Below are 24,063 nucleotides of genomic sequence, written 5' to 3' on the forward strand. Positions count from 1 at the left end.
AACATGCCATGCCGGGATCTTAATTCCCTGACTAGGGGTCAAACCCACACCCCCTGCGGTGGAAAGGCAGTGTCTTAACCACTGGACCACCAAGGAAGTCCCTAAAAGGTCTTTTCTTTACCTCTGCCACACTGAGGGCTACTTAGGCCACAAGAGGCACAAAACCAAAATAGATCTCAGCAGAATTGTACTGCTTTGTGGCAAATGCAATTTAAAGAAAAACAGATTTACTGAGTGGCTACGACATTCTAACCACTGTGCTGGGGCCAGAGATATAAAATCAGTAAGACTTGAGTGTGTGTGTCCCTGTGCGACATATACAGGGACCCATATATAGACCCCAGTGTCTCTGTGCGACCCTTTGGACTGTAGCCCATCAGGCTCCTCTGTCCATGAGATTTTTCAGGCAAGAATCATGGAGTATGTTGCCATTTCCACCTCCAGGGGATCTTCCCTACACAGGGATCGAACTTGCATCTCTAGCGTCTCCTGAATTGCAGACAGATTGTTTATATGCAAGTGAGACTTGGTCTCTACCTTAAAGGCGCTTTGTAAGACTTCAAAAACAAGACACAGATCCAGTGTAATCTTTTAAATTAATCACATAAAAAACCTAAAGTAATTGTGAAAAGCACCTAGTAGTAGTGAAGTCGCTCAGTCGTGTCTGACTCTTTGCGACCCCATGGACTGTAGCCTACCAAGCTTCTCTGTCCATGGGATTTTTCCAGGCAATAGTACTGGAGTGGATTGCCATTTCCTTCTCCAGGGGATCTTCCTGACCCAGGGATCGAACCCAGGTCTCCTGCATTGTAGACAGACGCTTTACCGTCTGAGCCAGTAGGGTGAAACACAATACTGTATAATATGTAAACGTTTATACCAATGAAAACATTGAAAATACAGATACTACTGGATAATGACTATTTAAAAACCCAATGTTAAAGGGAAAGATGATACATTTTAGACTACAGAATATATAAATCCAGCAAGGGTCCCTAAATAGCATTATCACTGCCCCTTCCCCCACCCTTTTTACACTTAGGTGCCAGTATCTCTACTGTTCTTTCCTTTCTTTCCCTTTGCTTCTCTCTTGGCCTTCTAATCTCCAGTATACGTGTGCTTGAAAGACTAGAAGGTATAGGCCAATGCAGATCTTCAGAACACCATGAAGGAAACAAAAGTCTTATTTCTTGATGCAGCATCAGGCAAACATGAGACTATGTTTCCCTGTAAAAGAAAGTTGCTGATCTGACCCTACAATTTTTATATCATCACATTCCTACTTTCAACTTAAAAGAATATAAAATAAATGTAATGAAAACTTGCTCAATCAAAAAAAAACAAAAAAAACCAAAACTAGTCTTTAGTACTTCTTATATTAATTTACTTTAAATATTCACCTTCTTCATTATTTTCCTAAAATTTCATAGCTGTATACATTTCTCATTAAAAAATAATCTGAGTCATCATTTTAAAATAGTTTATAGGACATGGGAAAGTGATACTGCCATCTTGTGGTTAAAGATTCATTTACAGCAACAAGGACTTAACTGGTATTTCCCATTAACTCCACAACACATTATGTATTAATCTAAAGAAAAATAATTTACTGTTTGGAAGTTATCTTTAAGAAAAATATACTTTCCATACATCTCTCTCACTTTCTTATGTTAAATCCCACTAGGTTAAAGCATGAAATGGCATTTTGAGTGGCAGCCTCAGATAAATAAAAAGAACTGTGCATTTGGCCCTCTAGATCCTACTCACAGTAGCTGATCACTTACTTTCAGTGTAACACACATTCTAACCCTGAGAATTTAGAGAGACAAAAACACGGAATCTAGGAGCACTGTTTTCACAAAGTAATCTCCAAGACATACAAGCAACTAATATGACATTTATGCTAAGCTTATAAATAATTTTTTTTTATTTGACCTAGGACCCTAAATTCAAAACCACTACAGATAAACTCGGAGAAGGAAATGGCAACCCACTGCAGTACTCTTGCCTGGAAACTCCCATGGACGGAGGAGCCTGGTAGGCTGCAGTCCATGGGGTCGCTAAGGGTTGGACACGACTGAGCAAATTCACTTTCACTTTTCACTTTCATGCATTGGAGAAGGAAATGGCAACCCACTCCACAGTGTTCTTGCCTGGAGAATCCCAGGGACGGGGGAGCCTGGTGGGCTGCCGTCTATGGGGTCACACAGAGTTGGACACGACTGAAGCGACTTAGCAGCAGTAGCACAGATAAAATAAACAGCATAGCAATAAAAATACTTTCTTCCATCCCTCTTAATATATGGTAGTGGTGATTTAGTTGCTAAATTGTATCCAACTCTTGCAGTCTCATGGACTGTAGCCCACCAGGCTCTTCGGTCTATGGGGTCCCCCAGGCAAGGATATAGGAATCTACTTAGATGTATAGCAACATATTTTTCCATATATAGCTAAGAATTATACTTAAATGGAAAAATTAATTCTAAAAGTACAGTCCTCTACATTTTTCAAGTATGTAGCCTTCTGTAATCTATGCAAGACACCTGTTGCAAGTGTTTTACAATGGTGGAATCTAATTAAAAGTCAGGACACTTCTACATCTAACTCTTGTCATCAGAAAGTTTTCCTTTTTTTTTTTTTTTTTTTTGAGCAAATCACCAAAATTATAGGAAGACAGCACCATCTATAGGTCTGCCCAGGTACAGAATGAAGTCAGACGTTACTGCCCACTGTGATACAGTAGCCAACCAAATGTACTACCCCAGAAGGAAGTTCCAAAATAACCCTGTTTATTCTTGGCATTCTCCAAAGCATTTTACTCTATCTCTACAACCATCCTCCAGGATAATAATTGTAACAATTGCAACAACAGTCACAACAGTTCTTATTATTAATAAGAACTAAAACCAAAGTTCCCATAATTGCATTATTTTGATTTTGATAATTTGATGATTCATAAATAGGTAAGTTTTCAAGAAATATTAGGGCACTGGCACTTTCCTCTCCCTCTCATTCTTTCTCTCTCTCTCACACACACGCAAATACACATACACACACAAATACACACACACTCACACACACACAAAATGTAAAACTTAGTGGTAACAATTCTATTTTAGGTGTCACTGAATTCTATTGAAACACATATTTCATTATTCTTTCTCCAAAGTTACATCTTCTTACAACAGTCCATTCTAGTTTCTACAGACATTCAACTAAATTTACCAGTGTGTCTAACCTAAAGCTACCAGACTCATACAAAGGAAAAGGCTCAAGACAAATCAATGTTTTATGCAACTTAAATATCCTCCTTCACAGATAAGCTTGTCCAGTCAGCTCTGGGATCGCTCTCACTCCAGTGAGTCATTCTAGAGCCTAAGGTGATCGTATAAGGGTTGAATAAATGATAACCTGAGCACCGAGGCTCAGATCATTCCTAATCATTGCTGGTAGGGACTGGCAGAAATGATGTAGCCCCAAAGATACTGAGCCCCCTGTGGGTAATATGGAAAATTTCAAATAAGTGCTGGGGCTGGCACTTAAAGATCTAGCAAAAACAAGAAATGGCCGGTTGCACCAAAGGTAGACTGTTTGTTCATCAATACTCAACCTACAGTTTTTAACCCAACTGGAAAAAAAGAGGCCTGATGAAGATAGTACTCTATATGGGGCAAATAACCTGATATCTCATTCTGTATATTACAAGGCAGGGTGGGATAGTGGGTAGGAGTATAAGCTCTGAAAGCAAAGAGAACAGAACTTGAGCCTATACTCTGTCACTGGTCTTGAGCAAGTTACTTAATTCTCTAAGCTTTATTTTCCTCATCCTCAAGAAGTTACAGATTAATACTGATAATTTAAGCAAAGTAAGGATTTTAATTAAAGCACTGATATATTGAATACTATACACATAGTAGGCATTCAAGAGCATTGAAGATGTATCTTAGCATTTCTTGTTTGTCTTATTATAATTATTGACTAGATAATTATATAGGATCCACCCAACCCAGCAAGTACCCAGAGACGTTCATTTGCAACTTCTTAACAAACAGAACTAATGAGAAAAACTAGACTCAAAATAAGGATGGACACAACTATATAACAAAGGAAAAATGGTATTTGAGGATCTAATATCAATTTCAAATTTTAGCCCTAAAATATTTTTTAAATCATTAGAATCCACATGACTCTTGATTTCCACATTATTTTTACTGTATAATTTAGAAATTTAAGTCTTCAGGGCACAGAGAAGTTAGAAATACAGATCAGAGAGTTACCTGCACCTGGATAGTACAGAAGACAGAGAGCAAAGACATAGCAGAGTGGGAATGGGTAGAGAACTCAGAACTCTGCAGAATATAAATTTTTGAGGAAATAGAAAAAAGACAGCTGCTGCTGCTGCTAAGTCACTTCAGTCGTGTCCGACTCTGTGTGACCCCATAGACGGCAGCCCACCAGACTCCTCCGTCCCCAGGATTCTCCAGGCAAGAACACCGGAGTGGGTTGCCATTTCCTTCTCCAGTGCATGAAAGTGAAAAGTGAAAGTGAAGTCGCTCAGTCCTGTCTGACTCTTAGCAACCCCATGGACTGTAGCCCACCAGGCTCCTCCATCCATGGGATTTTCCAGAGGAACCAGCAATTCTTTGTTGCTGGTACACAAGTCATCACAGTACACGAGTGATCATGTATGGAGAAGAGGGTGAAAATCAATAGCAGAGACAACTTTAAAGAGAAAAATTGGTTACAGATGTGAAATTCCACTAAGATTGGGTAAAATTAGGAATGAAAGCCAGTAGTTAACAGTTTCAGCAAAAAGATAAATGCAGATATGCCAGTTACAGTGGGTAGTCAAACCTGAGTGAGGAACTTTTCACAAAAGTTGACAATGAAAGGAAGAAAAATACAGGACCATAGCTTGAATTTGAGAAACTCAATATGAAGAGAAAAATACAATCGATTGTTTGTTGTGACTTGAACTGTGTCCCCCACCTTCCCTGCCCCCTGCAGAAAGATACGTTCAAATCCTAACCCCTAGTACCTGAGAATGTGACCTTATTTGGAAATAGCATCTTTGCAAACATAATCAAGTTAAAATGAGGTCATAATGGAATGTAGTGGGCCACAATCCAATGAGTGATGTTCTTATAACAAGAGAGAAATTTGGATACAGACACTGAGGCAAATAGGGAGAAAGCGATGTGACAACAAAGAGCACAAGGATTGTGGGCAACTGCCAGAAGCTAGGTGAGAGGCAGATAACAGAGTCTCTCTCAGATTCCCTGCCCACACTTTAATTTCAGACTTCTAACCTCCAGAACCATGAGATCATGAATTGCTGGTGTTTTGTGCCACCCAGTTTGTGGTACATTGTTCAAACCACTAGCAAACGAATAAACAAAAACTATTGATAACAATAAAAAGATACAGACCTACTAGAGTATCTGCTGTTGCTGTTGTTTAGTCTCTAAGTTCTGTCTAACTCTTGGCAACCCCATGGACTGTAGCCCACCAGGCTCCTCTGTCCAAGGAATCTCCCAGGCAAGAATATTTATAAGGTGTATAAATCATGATCACATCAAAATAGGGAAATAACTGACACAAACATGATAGTTTAAAAGCAAAAGAAAACTGGTAAGAAAAAAAAATAGTTACAATCTGGAACGATTATAAAGCATCCGGTAGAAGTCCCTTAACCTGGTTTCACTCATTGCCATTTTAAGATACTGCACACTTAAGTCATAAAGGTGTTTGAAAATGATTGGTGCATCTCTTTTCAGTTTGGGGTCCTGAAACGAAAGATGATGCATAAATTTTTAAAAGTGATCACGGGGACTTCCCTGGTGGTGCAGAGGATAAGAATCTGGCACACGGGTTCCATGACTGGTCTGGGAAGATTCCACAAGCTGTGGAGCAACTAAGACCCTATGCTGCAACTACTGAGCCTGTGCTCCAGAGCCCTCGAGCCACGACCATTGAGCCCTCGAGCCACAACTAGAAGCCCTCCCATCTAGAGCCTGTGCTCAACAACAAGAGAAGCTATCACAGTAAGAAGCCCCAGAGAGTGCCCCTAGAGAGCAGCCAACTATAGAGTTGCAAACTAGAGAGTAGCCCCCATTTGCCATAATTAGATAAAGCCCATCCAAAGCAGTGAAGACCCAACACAGACAAAAATAAAATAAATAAAAATTAAAAGTGATCATGGGCCTCTCAGCCAAAAAAAAGGTGACAGAGAGTGCAGACCTGAATGTTTTCACGTCATTTATCAAACGACTACTACAAAATAAAACATTGTTGAAAGAAAATATTGTCACAATATCAGTTGTCTATTAGAATCCCAGAATACTTATCTTTCTTCAGAGTAGGACCCTAAGAATAATATTCTATGGCTTGGGCTTCTGATATCTATTCATTAATACAGTCAACAAACATTTCTGAGCACCTACTGTACTATACCTAAAACCCAGCTTCTCAATGGTCTGAGACGCTGTAGTCAAGAGAGTGGTGGGGCACAGGCCCAGGGGGTAGGGAGGTGAGGAAGGCCTGGTTTAACAAGGTGTATCTAAAATGTGTAAAGTTGTTTTATGTTCTTATATCACTTGTGCCCACATACAATACTTATAGTTTTAAAACATGTTTCAATGAAGGACAGTAAAATAAACCTTCTGAAATGTCCCATGTAATTCATATTTTATTAGCTCTTAAATTCATATTTTTGAGAACTAGATTTTCTTTGAGACAGACTATATTTCAATTAAAACATATCCTTTAAAGGTATTTCATAATTAATTTGAGCAATAGAGTTGCTTCCTCCTATGTGGTTGAAATAAGGGGAATTTTTCTCCCTAATTACCCAGATAATGGGTTCCAGCCTCCCTTTGATGTGTCATGAAGGTTCACCTGTTTCTCTACAACCTGCTATTTATTATCAAGCAAATGCAGTTTGCCAAATCCTGAATTTCCAAAGGTGCCATTTATCCAAATCACATGTGTATCCCCTTTGCACCCATGCTGAAAAAGAATTCTCCTTGATCAAAATTTTAACCTTGATTACCCCCCCAGTGCATCAGCCCTTTTATTACCAAGTCCAAATTAAAATCCGGAGAACTACTAGTATACACACTGCCTATTAAGGCATTTCTTTTAACTGTATTTTAACTGTTTGGGGTTAGGGTAAGAAAAAGTAGAAATCTTGTGAAAATGGAGATATGTAAGGTATATGAGATTAGGAGTTTTGAAAATAAGATTTGAAATTATTGTACCTTTTTAGTGACCTTTTTGGGTTGAAAGCCTTGAACTCTCTCCCACCAATATAAAGTACATTTTACATATACTCTCAATAGTTTATCTCCCAGGAGCCTAAATATGAATGCCAGGTTTCTCTCCTCCAGAAAAATCTCTCATTTTATTTTCTCATTTGATCCCTTGAAAATGATTAATGAGATAAACTATACAAAGTAGTTGAACTGTGTTTAGTGCAAAACTGGAAAACTTATTTCTAAGATACTTTGACTAAACAATTTGACTCAAACATCTCCAGCACGATGAACAGAATAAAAACAGTGATTGAAGCTGTGGTAGGATGTTTGCTTACAAGATACAGGGGACTAGGATGATGCTGGAGAGGAAGAAACAACAGCCTGGAAATTTGGGGAAATAAATCAGGGTTCTGCTGGCATGGTGATCATGTAAAAGACAGATGGAGGAGACTTAAGAATTCTTAAGAATTCTGAGTGAGACCTGCAGAGGTCAAGGAATATGAGTGTCAGATTTGGGGAGGCAGGAGGAGAAGGGTCCTAGTGATGCCACCATGAAGAAAATTCAATGTGGACAGGATCTAAGTGTGCCCTTTGCGGGGAGCCTGACAGGTCTGGGCAAGAGCAGGGTTTCTCAGGGGCCAAGGGACTTCATTAGAGACCTGAGAGAATTGTAAAGTTGAATGCCAGAGCCCTATCAGAACTTGGGTAAAATACCCATTTGAGGGGGCCTAAAAGGTACCCACATGACATGGGAAATAAAAACCCCATAAGCTTTGGAAACACATGGAAGTGCCCACATGGGTTACTAGGGAAAATGGGAAGGTCTGAGATGGAACCATGCTCCTGGCTTCAAAGAAGAGATAAAAGGGAAACCTCCCAGAGCCACACTGGGAGCAAACCATGGAATGATGTGGGCTCTAGGGGACTGGGCTCATCTCTGCTCTAGGATACACAGATTATGACTCAGACCACAGGCTAGATTTCAGCTCCCACTTGCTCAAGTGGACAGAGCCCTTTTTCAGCCCACAATCTGCCCTACTGCCCATAGAGGCCCTAAATATAATGAGAATTTTCTTTTCACTAAATGATAATCTTGTGCCTGTACACATGGAATTATTTGGAGAGAGCAAGATATTATGAAGCAGCAGAAAGACTATAAGAATTGTATTTGTAGATAAAAGTTGTTTCAAGGGATGTAAACTAATAAAAGATAGATAATAAAGGATAGCAGACTTGATCTCTCCAACTTCTAAAAATATCTGCCAGTGAGAATAGTATTTTCCCAGTTCCTCTCTTATCCTATTCCTTTAGAAATGATTGCATGCTTGTGCAACCACAGGCAAGTGAATTATGCCCTCTGGGTATCAGTTTCTTCATTCTGAAGGTGTGGTGAGGATTTAAAATGTTGATACATGTATAGCTTTGCATTGGGCATGGCCCTTGTATTTATTCCAAAAATGTTAGCTATTTTTATTACTTGCATCATTCAGTGCTAATGAGAATGTTAAAACTGGATGTGGCTTCAAGGCCATCTGGGAGCATTTATGCAGAAAATGATTCTCAAGTCAGGCCTTGAAAATGGGCAGTTTCAGTCAGTTCAGTTCAATTCAGTTGCTCAGTCGTGTCCGACTCTTTGCGACCCCATGAATTGCAGCACGCCAGGCTTCCCTGTCCTTCACCAACTCCCGGAGTTCACCCAAACTCTCATCCATCGAGTTGGTGATGCCATCCAGCCATCTCATCTTCTGTCGTCCCCTTCTCCTCCTGCCCCCAATCCCTCCCAGCATCAGAGTTTTTCCAATGAGTCAACTCTTCACATGAGGTGGCCAAAGTATTGGAGTTTCAGCTTTAGGATTCCTAGGATTTTTAGGATTCCTGCCCACAGTAGTAGATATAATGGTCATCTGAGTTAAATTCACCCATTCCAGTCCATTTTAGTTCACTGATTCCTAGAATGTTGATGTTCACTCTTGCCATCTCCTGTCTGACCACTTCCAATTTGCCTTGATTCATGGACCTGACTTTCCAGGTTCCTATGCAATATTGCTCTTTACAGCATCGGACCTTGGTTCTATCACCAGTCACATCCACAACTGGGTATTGTTTTTGCTTTGGCTCCATCCCTTCATTCTTTCTGGAGTTACTTCTTCACTGATCTCCAGTAGCATATTGGGCACCTACCAACCTGGGGAGTTCCTCTTTCAGTATCCTATCATTTTGCCTTTTCATACCGTTCATGGGGTTCTCAAGGCAAGAACATTGAAGTGGTTTGCCATTCCCTTCTCCAGTGGACCACATTATGTCAGAGAGTTTCACAGAGTTTCAATAGGTAGATAAAATTAGGGAAAGACATTCCAGGCATTGGGAATAAAGGTGCAAATGTATAGGCAGCATTCAAGTATGGTGAGCAGATCTACTGAGCAGAAACCGAATGGAACGTATGGCACAGGACAGGAAAATAAGACTGAAAGCTAAACTGGCAGCACACAAGTAAGGAGTACAGAACTTGTTCTTCTCTCTATGGTCAGCAATGAAAGCCAAGAAAGATTTAACTTGCAACCTACTTCAAACTGGCTCCAACTCTATGGAATCTCTTTTCTCAAGTCTTCTAAAGCAGTGCTTCTAAAACCTGAAAGAATAAACTAGTGACTTGAGGACTTTCCTAAAACTCAGCTTCTGATATGGTATGTCTGTAATAAGCTTAGCCCGAGGTCCTACATTTTTAACATGCTTCCAAGTACTACCAGGCGCCTCCGTCCTGCTCATCCATGGATTACACTTTGAATACTAATCCAATGGCCTCTTCTCCATCTCATCCTTAACCTCTCTTAAGTGTTAGCCTTGCTGATCTTCCTGAAGCTATCATCACTGGCTTATATCCACTCACCTCAATTTTAGGCTATTACTTGAAGCTGAGAAGGCAAGCTAGAAGCCTACTCTGTGTATACTGTCTTGAGCACAGCTTTCATTGTGTAAAACAAAGTTATCATTGGTAACAATATAATAGCTATAGCTACAAACTCAAGACAAGTCTGTAGACATGTATTATCCAAGCAATTACCAGTGCATCATTTGGTCTTTTAAAATGCAAATATTATAAATATCTTTTAACAAAAGACACACATATATCATTACAAAAGACACCAATTGCCCATCTCAAGATGTGTTTCAACTTCTTTGGAAAATAATTTGCCCTGAGATTCTCACTCCTCCCAGTGGGGACTGGCTACAACTGATTGGTACAGAAGTGGGCCCTTGACCAATACTGGATTATTTTGTGTCTCACCCCAGCATCATACACTGGAATTGAAAAAAAGCAAAGTCAGTCTCCTGTTTCCCTGGTGGCTGAGTAGTAAAGAAACCGCCTGCAATGCAGAAGACCCAGGAGACCCAGATTCAATCCCTGGGTAGGGAAGATCCCCTGGAGGAGAGCATGGCAACCCACTCCTGTATCCTTGCCTGGAGAATCCCATGGACAGAGGAGCCTGGCGGGCTACAGTCCATGGGGTTGCAAAGAGTTGGACACAACTGAAGCGACTGAGCATGCACAAATGCACGTATGAATCACTAGTCACAGGTTAGGATGTTCACCAATTAACTATATTTCCCTCCTGGGCCAGCTGAGTTTTATTTAATAAGGGTTATGGACTCCGAATCAAGGAAATCAAGGACAGCTGACAGTCATGGGCATTGTGGAATTTGACCAAAATGGTGAGTAAATTGGTGCAAATTCATTACCACTACCGGGAACAACTAAAAAGTAGAAAGTGGGAGCACTAACAATATAATGAATAGACATAGCATAATCACATATAAGAAATGAATGCCTTGATTGCCATATTAATGAAATGTCATCGTTAGAAAAGTGTAGATTGTAAGTGATACATCTGCTGGTGGTCCTCCTAGATGCAAGGAACTTGTGACAGGATGATAAATAGTCATAATTTGTAACAGTCCTTTATGCAAAGTTCAAATTTGTTTGAAAATAAAATTTGCTTGTCAAAGGTAGACATTAGACATTCAGTCATCTTAATATGATTTACTAGCATTACCATAATTTATTAAGGGATATTTACATTTATAAAAATGTTTTGGGACTGCCCTGGTGGTCCAGTGGCTAAGAATTGGTGCTCCCAACGCAAGGGGTGCAAGTCCCGTGCCTGGTGGTCCCGTGCCTGGTTAGGGAATTAGGTTTCTCTTGCTGCAACTAATGAACTCCCTTGCTACAAGAAAGATGAAAGATTCGCATGCAGCACCTAAGACCCAGAGCAGCTAAATAAATAAATAAGTACATTTAAAAAAATGTTTTATGGTGATGAGTGAATTACAGTAATTATTTTATACATTCATAATAATATGTATCACAATTTGTAAGATTAAATTTTCAATCAATTCATAATTTATATTTTAAAATATCTTTAAAATACATTCACATAATGTAACTCGTGTGTAACTTGATCTTAGCCACACTTAGTAATTACTTCCATGATTAGCTATAAGAGATTTCGTCCTAAAAGATTCTTCCCTACAGCATAACTCTCCATAAATTACTGTGAGCCTATTATATCAAAGGTGTTTATATGCGTCAACATTTTCATTTAATTTTAATATGCTTATTAAGGCAGGAATAGCTGCAAGCAAGAAACAGGATGCAATAAGAAAACCTGTGAAGTCCCGAGGCATACTTTAATGAGGGAGGTAGAAATATTTAAGATCTGAGTTAGCTGGGGTTAAAAAGAGGCTATAATGGATAGCACAACTAAGTCTAACGCAAACTGGAGCATTTCAAATACAATAGCCAGCCAGGCTAAAAGACCTCTTCAAAGTGGCAGGCCTCGGGACTGCTGCCTACCTTGCTTTCCAGGCTAGGAACACAGAAAGCGGGGAACTCGAGAGCGGCCGGCGCGGGCGCCGCGGCTACTTGACCTGGGACACCCGGGGTCCGCCGCCTGATCCCGGCTTTCTTTACTCCCGCGCTCCGCGGGCTCGGGCTACTCAGGCTCTGAACCCGGAGGGCGGAAGGCAGAGGAAGAAGGCAAAACCTATGGTGGGGGAGACTTGTCGGAGAAAGGTTTTCGGAACACGCGAAAGGAAAGGCGACTAGCCCCCGGCCGGGCGGGGCGGCCTTACCAGCAGAGCCACCGGCCAGGATCTGCCGAGAAGCCTCGTTCACGAAGCCGACAGAGGGCTTGGCCGACATCTTCGCAAGACAGTGGACCACGGCGTGGGCTGAGATGCCGGGACGAGCTCGCCTGCCTCGATGCCGGCCTGCAGAGCCTCTCTGGAGCAAGAGAGCCGGGGCTGTGTTGCTTCTTGGGCTGAGTGGCTCCCTGGGGGGCGGCAGTCCGACTACTGCTCGGAGGCGGCGGGCTGTTTGGACCACAGATTAGCAGCGTGATCTCCGGCGTGTTGAGACCTGCCTGTGGCTCTCCTTCAGGGGCTCCCTCTCCCCACTCTTGTCTCCCTGGGCTCCGAGGAGGACCCAAGGACCCCGGGGTTGGGTTGGTCGACCTCAGCGGGTCGGTTTGGTCTCCTAGATTGGCGCTCACGGGTTTCCCTATCGGGAGCCTTCTGCAGAGTTTGTCAAGCTGGACGCTCTACCTCTGATAAGGCAAGTAAAAAAAAGTGACTCTGGCCTAGAACTTCATCGGCAGGGCCCCGGCGACCCTTGCCCTCTGGAAAGCCAGAGCACAGTGCAGTTCTAAAGAAGGAACAGGTGACTGAATTCCTCGGAGTTAGTTGTCCTGAAACTGTAGACTGAAATTGACAGCAACTAAGTCAAAATAAATCCAATTTATGGTTATCTTACAATTGAGTTAATGTAGTACTTTTCTAAGAAGCGGTTTCGGCTTAAGGGAATTTATCTCGTACCTCATCAGCTTGAGTTTTATTTACTGGAAGACCAAAGCGGGGGGGGGGGGGGGGGGGGGGCGGGGTGGAGGCCTTATTACAAATAAGTCGCTTCTATACCTAAGATCCGTGCGCATCCATGTAATGTGTGTGTAAGAAAAGCAGATTCGTGTTCCAGTCCTGACCTACTGAATCACAATCTGTGGTATTGGGCTCAGAAAACTGTTTGAATAAGTTCTCCAATGATTATTATATATGCTAAAGTTGGTGAACCACTGACCTAAATAATCAAGGAACATTAAGGAACTCCCAGTATATTCTCTCTATAAAGTGATTAATTATTCATACTAGCCTTTTAGGACAGTTAGCAAAACAAAAATACTAGGATATATATACTATTTTTACACCACAAGTTGATGCTATGTAGGAGAGACCGGATTCTCAAATTTTAGTAAAATACCTGCCACACCCTTAACAGGCAGGAAATGATAGGCCTAAAAGGGAGGAGAAACTTTGGAACCCTTATTGTCATATTATTTATTACACATGGTATTCAGTACTAAATATATTCAGTTTGAACCATATAAAATTACTATTTTTGAAGGCCATTGAATATCAGTATATGTAACAAAGTTCAACTTAATATATATGATTTCCAATTAAATGTACAAAATACAGTAATTGGTTTTATATTTTGTGTTTAATTCTTAGGTTGAGCTATTAAAAGCTGATAATAATGACTGAGCAATTGAAGAGACTTATTACTTCTGTGGTCAGATGTGCAAAAACAAATTTTCTCATATTTGATTAAAATTATCAAGTTTGAATATGCTCACCAAGAAATAGTTTTCAGAAATATTTGCTATTTAGATATGGTTAAAGCTTTTAAGCAATGTTTCAATTTCTTACTAATTAAATATGAGGCCTTAAGTATAACATAGAATCACTTACTCATTCAGTAAATACTTTAGAACCTATTATATACTAAGCACTAAAATCAGAATTTCAGAGCTCAGAGAAAATATTTACCTCATTTTCCACTGAGGAAACTAAGTTTCCCAAGATCACACCAGAAGTTATTGGAATAGCTGGATTCAGTTCCAGGATTCCTTCTTCTAAGAGCCATGGGATTATAGATTTAAATGTTAATCACAGGCCAAATTACCTTTGGTCATACTGAAACCTAAAATAATTAAATGTTACCAAAATTAATTTTGTATATAAGTAGATAATTTTTTTCAATTAAAGAAAATTTTTTTATTATTACATACTATTAAACCCCAAAGCACACAGGGAAGCAAATCCTACCTTCATTCATTGAGAATTTTCTATGTGTCAGCATTATGCTCTGGCAATATTACAGTTAAAATCCCCCCTAGAGTATATAATCTAATGAAAGAGATCACACCATGTTGTAATGTAAGTAAATTTTTCCCTTCCCTAGATTATTTCAGGAAATACAGCAGTATTCCCAGGTCAAAATTTAAAGACAGCCTTTTGACATCATTCATCATTTCCATGAATATCTTTTTTCTTTTCATAAATATCTTAATCTATGAATATTTTACCTTGAGGAGGTAGATGCAAGTTTGAGGTCTCACTCAGATCTCAATCTTTCAGGATCCCAAGGATTCAGTCATAAGACTCCCAGATTGTCTCTTTCCAAATACCCTTTTAGAAAATTGCTATCTCTTTTTAACCTCTCTGTATTAGAATAGATTTCTTTGAGTAAAAAAAGACCTGATATCACAGGTGGTCTAATCCTATACCTCTAGATGAGCTGAGAAGATAGGACCTGGGTATAAGAACATTCTGGAGTTTAGGAGTCAGCCAGTGGTAATCCACAGTCAACAAGTACCCACTATGCTCAGAGCTCTGATTATGGGGCATAGCTCTTACCTGCAGCCAAATTTACCCATGGCCAATATTGGAACCCTGGGAGGTTACCACTGGGAAAAGCAAAGTTTACTTGACCTACTATTTCAGATTCCCTAGACACAATCCATCACATTACTTTTTCTATTAATATTTTAAATAATGGTGTAATGTCCTGATATTAGAGCAAAACTGCTAAAGTATCAAGCTTCTATTTTTTAATTATTGATTTATTTACTTGATCTTGGTTGATAAATTATGAATTTATCAGTTTGCCAAGTGACTAGAAACTAAACTTTTAGGAACCTTAAAATACTTACTGAAGGGACTTCCCTGATGGTCCAGTGATTAAGACTTTCAGTGGAGGGGGTAAGGGTTCCATCCCTGATCGGGGAGCCAGGATCCCGTACGCCTTGGGGCCAAAACATAAACAATATTGTGACAAATTGAATAAAGATTAAAAAAATAGATACTGAACTTAAGTATCTGACAATTTCTTCAATGTCTTTTTGGAATAAAGTTTTTGTATTGCGCCATAGGATCAGCTACTGTTCAAGGCCAAAATAATAGTGATTTAAATGAGACAGAAATTTATTTCGCCCTCAGATAATGACACAATTGTAAGCCAAAATAAAGCTCAGGCCTGCAGAGAGGAAGAAAAGTAAAAAGGGTAAAGAAAACCCTCCAAATTACATAAATCTCGTTGGTTAGAACTTGGCCACAAGGGCTATGCCTAAGTATGAGGGAGGTCAGGAAAGGTAGTATTTTGCTGGGTGACAATGTGTCTAGGGGAAAAAAAAAAGTTATATATATATATATATATATATATATATATATATATATATATATATACACCATTATGAGAGAAAGGGAAAAACATATTAAACAACTGGCAGTGTCAACCACAGTATGGGAAAAAGTTTAGGAACCAAGAGCTATACTGTAAAATTACAGTGTTTCTCAGTTTGAAAAATTCTGTTTTCCTCAAGTCTAAAGTTTATCTTCATCAGTTTCTGACTAGAAAATGCAATATAATCCCATGGTATTCAATGTACTGTGACTGGAGCCACATTTACAAATACCGTTCCCTAAAGACACATAGACATTGTAGGCTAGAGACTCTTCTTTAGATGCCAAAACACACTGTATATACACATAGACATACAAATGCAGAATTTGGCATGCATAGAGCCCATCCATGGAATAGGGTGGGAAGTTGGGAAGAATGTTCTGTGGATACCAGATTAAGAAATCTTGACTAGTAGGAGAGATTTCAACTCTTGACTGATTCAAAAGACCTATATTATTCTCAAGTATTCTTTTGCAGAAATATTAAAGAAATGCCGTGTGCAAATCAGGTCTGAGTATCACTGCTCTAAGTCCTCAGTGATTTACAGTTTACAGATATCAAAGCAACATGTTATTTAGGACAGATCCTAGGTTCTGATGCATTAGATTATTCTATCGCCTAACAGAGCAGCTCTAAGTTCCAAGGGACTTTAACTGGGCTGTATGAACAAAATAATTACTTGGGAAGCTTTTTTTCAATATATTGTTGTGATATGATAAGAACAACACTTAGAGGCCATTTATTTACAGAGTTCTGTTACTTAAGAGGTAACTGTGAATGTATAGTTAAGACCTATGAGCCATCAACATGCAGAAATCCTTTTACTTGCTCCTGGAAGCTTCCCAGGCCTTCACTTAGAACTAATTTTAGACCCAATTCTAGAAACATTGATAGGATGGACATCTAATATTTTGGTTCGCAGCAAATTAGGAAAAAAATAAGAGAACAGACCAGAGGGAAATCAAGATTCTAGAAAAGTGAAGAGCAATCTGCAACCTTCAGGCCATAGTCAGCCTGCCTAGCAAATTGTAATAACTACAATATTCATGTAATACTTACTTATGCAAGGCACTAGGCTAAGATTTTTACAAACCACTATCTCATTTACACTATCCCTGTGCTTGGGCTTCTCATGGCAGTGACTTATCTTGTGGTGGAACACAAGCTCTAGGCACATGGGCTTGGTTGTTCTGCAGCATGTGGGGTCTTATGGGACTAAGGATGAAATGAGTCCCCTGCATTGGCAGGCAGGTTCTTAAGCATTTGACCATGAGGGAAGTCCTGAAATATTCTCATCTTACAAATGAGGAGGATCACCAAGTGTCAGATATGACTGAGCACAGCACACACACAGGGCTGTTTATAATGAATATAAATTTTAAAATAATTCCTAGAAAAGCTGTTGCTTACTCTCAGATACATTTTGGGCTTCCCTGGTAACTCAGATGGTAAAGAATCTGCCTGCAATGAAAGAGAACTGGGTTCGATCCCTGGGTCTGGAAGATACTCTGGAGAAGAAAATGGCAACCCATTTCAGTATTCTTGCCTGGGAAATCCCATGGACAGAGGAGCCTGGCAGGGTTGCAAGGAGTCAGACATGACTGAGCGACTAACACTTTCACTTTCACAAATGAGGAAATTCTGGCACAGAATTTAAGTAACTTTTGCCTGAATTCATTCTGAATACCTTAGATATTATTGGAACCTAAGTATACATATATATATGCCTCTATATTCCTCCCCAAACTTATTATTTTCCATTTGAAAAAAAATTACAGCCATCCTAGTCCCAGAGGATGTGAAGTGGTATCACATAGTGGCTTTGATTCGCTTTTCTTCAATGACTGATGAAGTTGACCATCTTTTCATGTGATTATTGGCCATTTCTATGTCTTTAAAAAAAAAAGTCTATTAAAGCCCATTGCTCATTTTTTGGTTGGACTGTATATTTTTGTTATTAAATTGTAAGAGTTCTTTGTACATTCTGAATATTAAGCCCTATTAGATATATGATTTGCAAATGTTTCTTCCATTTTTTACTTTCTTGATAGTATCCTTTGATGCACACGTTTTTAATCTTGACGAAGTCCAAGAGTTGAAGATAATCATTAAATGGTCTGGAATGCTTGTTGAAAATCAATTGGCCATAGATACTTGGGTTTCTTTCTGGATTCTCTATTCTTTCTACTGGTCAGTATGTCTCTCCTTATGCCCCAACCTCACTATTTAATTAATATTTTGAAAGCTTTGAAATCAGAACACATAAGTTCTCCCACTTTCTTTTTCTTTTCCTAAATTGCCTTGACTATTTGAGGCCCCTTGCAATTCCATATGAACCTGAGGATCAGCTTACTGACTTATGCAAGAAAGGCCACTGGAATTTTGATAGGGATTGCTTTGAATCTGCAGATGACTTTGGACAGAAGTGCTATTTTAACAATATTAAAATCTTATGATCTATGAATATGGGATGCCTTTCCATTTAACTATGTCTTTAGTTTCTTTCAACATTGCATTGTAGTCTTTAGTATGCACACTTTTCACTTCCTTGGTTAAATTTATTACTAGGTATTTTATTATTTTGGATGCTGTAGTAAGAGGATCTTTCAAAATTTCCTATTTGGATAATTCACTGCTGGTATATGGAAGCACCACTGATTTTTGTGTTTTGATCCTGTACCCTGCAACTCTGCTGAATTCATATATTAATTTTCTGGTGGATTTTTTTTCTACATAGAATCATGTCATTTGCAAACAGATATAGTTTTATTTCTCTCCTAATTTGGAGAACTTTTATTTCTTTCTTACATAATTGTTCTCTCTAGGAATTCCAGTACAATGTTGAGTAGCAGTGATGAAATTAGGTGTCCTTGTCTTGTTCCTGACATGAATATGTTACCTGTGAAATTTTCATAAGTGCTTTTTATCATGTTAAGGAAGTGTTCCTTTTATTCCTATTTTGCTGAGTGTTTTAACCTGAAATGAGGTGGAATTTTGTCAGGTGCTTTTTCTACATCTATTAAGATAATCATGTAGGTATTTTTCCTTTGTCATATTAATATGAAATGTACTATATGGATTGATTCTATCATGTCTTAATACCTTTTTATTCCTGGGATAAATTCTGTTTGTTCATGGTGCTTACTCCTTTAAATATGCTTTTGAATTTAGTTTGCTAGTATATTTGCATCATAAAGGATATTGGTCTGTACTTTTCTTGTGATATCTTTTTCTGGCTTTAGTATCAAGGAAATGTTGGTCTCATAGAATGTATTAGGAAGTATTTTCTCCTCTCTATTTTTGGAAAAAGTTTGAGTAGAATCATTGTTAATTCTTTAAATATTTGGTAGAATTCACCTGTAAAGCCATCTGGTCTTGAACTTGTTTTATTGGATTGATTTTAATTACTGATTCAATTTGTTTACTTATTATAGGTCTGTTTATATCTTCTACTCTAGAGTAAGTTTTGGTATTGTGTATATTTTAAGGAATGTGTTCACTTCATCTAAATTATTTAATTTGTTGGCATACAATTGTACGGCAATTATATTCTCTTAAAATTCTTTCAGTTTCTGTAAGGCCAATAGTAACGTCCCCACTTTCATTTCTGATTTTATTACATCTGTTTTTTCTTAGTCAATGTAGCTAAGTTTTGATGTTTTCACTTTCATTTCTGATTTTAATAACATCTATCTTTTTCTTAGTCAATATAGCTAAAGTTTTGAAAATTTTAAAACATTTTTGAAGAACCAAACTTTTGGTTTAGGCAGTTCTATTATTTTCCCTATTCCCTATTTCATTCACCTCTGCTATAATATTTCTTTCCTTCTGCTGGTTTTGTTTTCTCTCCTTTTTCTAATTTCCTAAGGTGTAAAATTAAGCTATTGATTTGCAGTGTTTTCTTTTTTAATATGGTCATCTACAGCTGTGAATGTCCTGAGCACTGCTTTTGTTGCATCCCATAACCATAGCATGTTGTGTTTTCATTTTTATGTTTCTCAAGTTATTATCATGGGCTGAACTGTCTCCTCCAGAAAAGATGAATTGAAGCCCTAACTCCAAGTACCTCAGAATATGACCTCATTTGGAAATAGGGTATTTATAGAATAATCGAATTAAAATAAGCTCTTTAGGATGACCCTAGTACAATGTGTATTCTTATAAAAAGGGGAAATTTAGACACAGGAAGACATGCATAGAAGGAAGACTGTGTGAAGAGACAGACAATGCCACTTAATTACAGTTGTCTATAGTATGCTTTGAGTTCAGGAAGTGTGAGGCTTCTACCTTGTTCTTCTTTCTCAAGATTGCTTCAGAGGTTTCTGTGGTTTCATATGAATTTTAGATTTTTCTTATTTCTGTAAAAAATGCCATAGGATTTTAATAGGGATTGAACTGAATCTGTATATCACTTTGGGTAGTATGGACATTTAAACAATACTGTCTTCTAGTTCACAAGCATGAATGTCTTTCCATTTATTTGCATCTTCTTAATTTCTTTAGAAATGTCTTACAGTTTTCAGTATACAAGTTTTTCACCTCTTCAGCTAAGTTTATTGCTAATTATTTTATCCTTTTTCATGCTATACTAAGTGCAGTCATTTTCTTAATTTCCTTCTCACATTGGTCATTGTTAGTGTACAGAAATATAACTGATGTCTGTGCATTGATTTTTATATCCTGAAACTTTGCTGAAATTATTACCTGTAGTAATTTCATTGTGGAACCTTAGGATTTTCATCTAAAATAATATCATCTGCAGAAAGAGTTAATTTTACCTCTTTATTTCCAATTTGAATGCCTATATTAATTTTTTCTGCCTAATTGAACTGACTAGGAATCCCATATTATGTTGAATAGTAATGGTGACAGTGGGCTTCCTTGCTGTGTTCCTGATCTTAAGAGAAAAGCTTTTAGGTATTCACCATGGAAGATGATGTTTGCTGTAGGTTTTTATTATGTTGAGATGTGTGCATGCAAGTTCAGTCACATATGACTCCTTGCGACCCCATGGACTATATAGTTCTACAGGCAGAATTTTCTGTTCATGACATTTTCAAGGCAAGAATACTGGAATGGTTGCCATTTCCTTCTCCAGGGGATCTCCCGGCCAGGATTGAACCTATGTCTCCTGAGCCTCCTGCATTGGCAGACTGATTCTTTACCCCTGAGTCATTTGGGAAGCCCATTATGTTGAAATTACTTTTTCTATTCTTAGTTTGTTGTCTTTTTTAAATAATGAAAGAGTGTCAAGTTTTGTCAAATGCTTTCTCTGATTTCAGTTGAGATACTCATGTGATTTTTGTCTTTTGTTAATGTTGATTGATTTTGATATGTTGAATAGAGCCTTTGTTCCAGATAAAAATCCCACGTGGTCATGGTAAATAATCATTTTAATGTGCTGTTGGATTCAATTTAGGAGTATTCTGCTGAGGAGTTTTTCATCATTGTTCATCAGGGATGTTAGTCTGTTTTTTCCTCTTTTTATCTAGTTTTAGTATCAAAGTACTGCTGGCCTCATAGGATGAGTTTCCAAGTGTTTCTTCCTCTTTTATTCTTTGGAATTTTTAAGGAGGATTGGTGCTAATTCTTAAATGTTTAGTAGAATTCTCCAGTGAAGCCTTCTGGTCCAGAACTTTTCTTTGTCGAGGTTTGATTACTGCTTCAATCTCCTTACTTTAGATCTGTTCAGATTTTTTTATCTGCATAATTCAATCTTGGTAGGTTGTGTTTTTCTAGGAATTTATCAACTTCTTTTAGGTTATCCATTTTGTTGGCATATAACTGTTCATATTTGTCTCTTACAGTCATTTTTTAGAAAATAATGGCTTTAACTGCCATTTTAAGTATACCACAGGGGAAAGTGTGCTTTAATTAAATATACATACCAGTGATGCTGGCAAGGTTGAAAGTTACTCCTAATGTTGATAGCTATAAAAAGTAGTTTTACATGATAAGACAATGAGAAGGGAAAAAAAAAAAAACAGTCCCTTTGAAACAAAAAAGTTCACAGTGGTTTGTATCCAACAGTATGCATTTTATGACAATAACATGTACAGACTGAGCACCCTAGAGCTCTTTATATCTTAAAGAAAATGAGCATTTACATTATTCAGGGGCTGTACTGAATTAAAAAACAAATCAGTTGTACACTCACCCCTTAGGGTACACTGTTCTAAGTGTACAGCTTTTACACCCTCATTAAAGTTGTTTACAAAAGGAACAGAAACAAAACGAAACATTTTTCCTTGGGAGTGGAGAGTCTTTCATTTGCTGTTATAACCAGCAAATACCATTCCTTAAGTAAAAAATGGAAAAGGGGGGGCCTCAAAACACTGTTTGAGCAAGCTGAACAATACACATTACAGTTTTAAAAAATGAAGCTTATATAGTGTATGTTAAAAGTCCCAACTAAGCAGTGTCAACATGACATCAATTTCTTTGTTTGCTTTGTGATCATACCCCTTGGAGGTGTTATGGGTCTCGTGGCATTTGGCTTCTTTTTCTCTGCTGCTGCTACTGCTAAGTCGCTTCAGTTGTGTCTGACTCTGTGTAACCCCATAGATGGCAGCCCACCAGGCAAGAACACTGGAGTGGGTTGCCATTTCCTTCCCCACTGCATGAAAGTGAAAAGTGAAAGTGAAGACGCTCAGTCCTGTCCAACTCTTCGCGACCCCATAGACCGCAGCCTACCAAGCTCCTCCATCCATGGGATTGTCCAGGCAAGAGTACTGGAGTGGGTTGCCATCTCTGCAGGCTTTAAAATCTGAAAAGAACACATTAGATGTGTTTCGTCCACACTCATCATGGTACCTGCATTGTCAAACTCTCTACCATAACTGGACATGGAAAACAGACTGACCAACTGCCTCTTTGCAAAAACTTCATATCCATCTTCAACCACTTAATGGGCTTTACATATAAGATCCAAATTATGCCTATGGAGAAATTTTACAACCACTTCTGCATCAAATGTGGACACTTCTCTGTCATTTTCACCTCAGCTTAAGACATCTTCATCAGGGTCAGACTACAAAAGATCACAAAGAAGACCTTGATCTGGTACATCAGTTGGTCACATAATTTGCCAAATCTGTTCCATGGATTGAAGATTTGGTGATAAACCTCCATGACAGCAGAATATTTTCTCATCCACGATGGCTGCTATCAATAAACAGTTAAAGCAGGCTGTGAAAGTTTTCCATAGTTTAATGTTATATCTTCTTTTACACTCAGAATAAAATCCATAAATCCTATTGATGCACATTCATGGTTTCCTCTGAGAAGAAAAAATTCCTCAGGATATTTGATTTTGTAAGCCAACAAGAGGCTGATGGTCTCCAATGACTGCTTTCGCCTATGCACATAGTCCTCAGTAAACAGGTAATTTGTTTTCTGGCAGGATTGCACCACTCTACTCAAAAAGTCGAAGCAAATCATAGTATTGCCCATGGATATCACCACGTATCTTGAGTGGTGCTTCAAGTTCTAGCAGGATAAGACTGATTGAGAAAGCTCTCTTGGGACTTTAAGCACAGTCCTCTGATTTCATTCTCCTGTAGCTAGACATTCTTACTAGGCTTCGACTCTCTCACTTACAGCAGCAATTAGATGCTACCGCCAATATTGAGTTTATTTATATCCACCTTCACCTTCCTTCCATTAACCTTCTTGCAGAGGCTCCACCGCAGCCACAGGTCAGGATTTACACCTCCTTTCCCACATCACAGGACTTCCCTGGTGGCTCAGATGGTAAAGCGTCTGTCTACAATGTGAGAGACCTGGGTTCAATACCTGGGTTGGGAGATTCCCTGGAGAAGGAAATGGCAACTCGCTCCAGTACTCTTGCCTTGAAAATCCCATGGACAGAGGAGCTTGGGGCAGGCTACTATCCATAGGGTCGCAAAGAGTCAGGCACGACTGAGAGACTTCACTTTCACTTTCCCACATCACAAGCATAGAGATGGTAGTGGCAGCGGTTGCAGAAGCTGCAGCAGGTCCTCCCTCAACCACCCCTCTCCCTGCTTCCTCCTTTTCTCCCCACTGGAACCATGAGCTCTTGTGGTCATTTTTAATTCTGTCACATCAGTGGCAATGTCTTCTATTTCATTTCTAATTTTAGTTATGAGTCCTCTTTTTTTTCTTTCTGAGTTTAGGCAAAGGCTTATCAATTTTGTTGATCTTTTTAAGAATATCAACTTTGGATTCATTGATTTTTTAAAAGCTGTCTTT

At 38.7% G+C, this 24,063-nt stretch overlaps 1 protein-coding gene and 1 pseudogene across 4 annotated transcripts in view; both read right to left on the reverse strand.

Annotated features, from left to right (window-relative positions):
* The window catches only part of SLC25A21 (solute carrier family 25 member 21), a 554,176-nt gene that overhangs the window by 520,464 nt on the left and 9,649 nt on the right, over positions 1-24,063 (reverse strand). The window contains exons 2-4 of one of the 4 annotated variants that reach the window (XM_069558763.1): positions 15,302-15,393; positions 14,136-14,289; positions 12,387-12,626 (exon numbers count right to left, since the gene is read on the reverse strand). The exons of 1 other annotated variant lie outside the window; for it this stretch is intronic. In XM_069558763.1, the coding sequence (XP_069414864.1) occupies positions 12,387-12,456 (70 nt within the window). In that variant the 5' untranslated portion in view covers positions 12,457-12,626; positions 14,136-14,289; positions 15,302-15,393. Of the gene's footprint in view, positions 1-12,386; positions 12,934-14,135; positions 14,290-15,301; positions 15,394-24,063 lie in introns of those variants that run through there. 2 more of the 4 variants (XM_069558764.1, XM_069558762.1) reach the window with 2 other exon arrangements.
* Positions 14,206-23,429, reverse strand: LOC138423159 (serine/threonine-protein phosphatase PP1-gamma catalytic subunit pseudogene; annotated as a pseudogene).

Source organism: Ovis canadensis, chromosome 18, assembly GCF_042477335.2.
Source record: "Ovis canadensis isolate MfBH-ARS-UI-01 breed Bighorn chromosome 18, ARS-UI_OviCan_v2, whole genome shotgun sequence".
Lineage (NCBI taxonomy): Eukaryota > Metazoa > Chordata > Mammalia > Artiodactyla > Bovidae > Ovis > Ovis canadensis.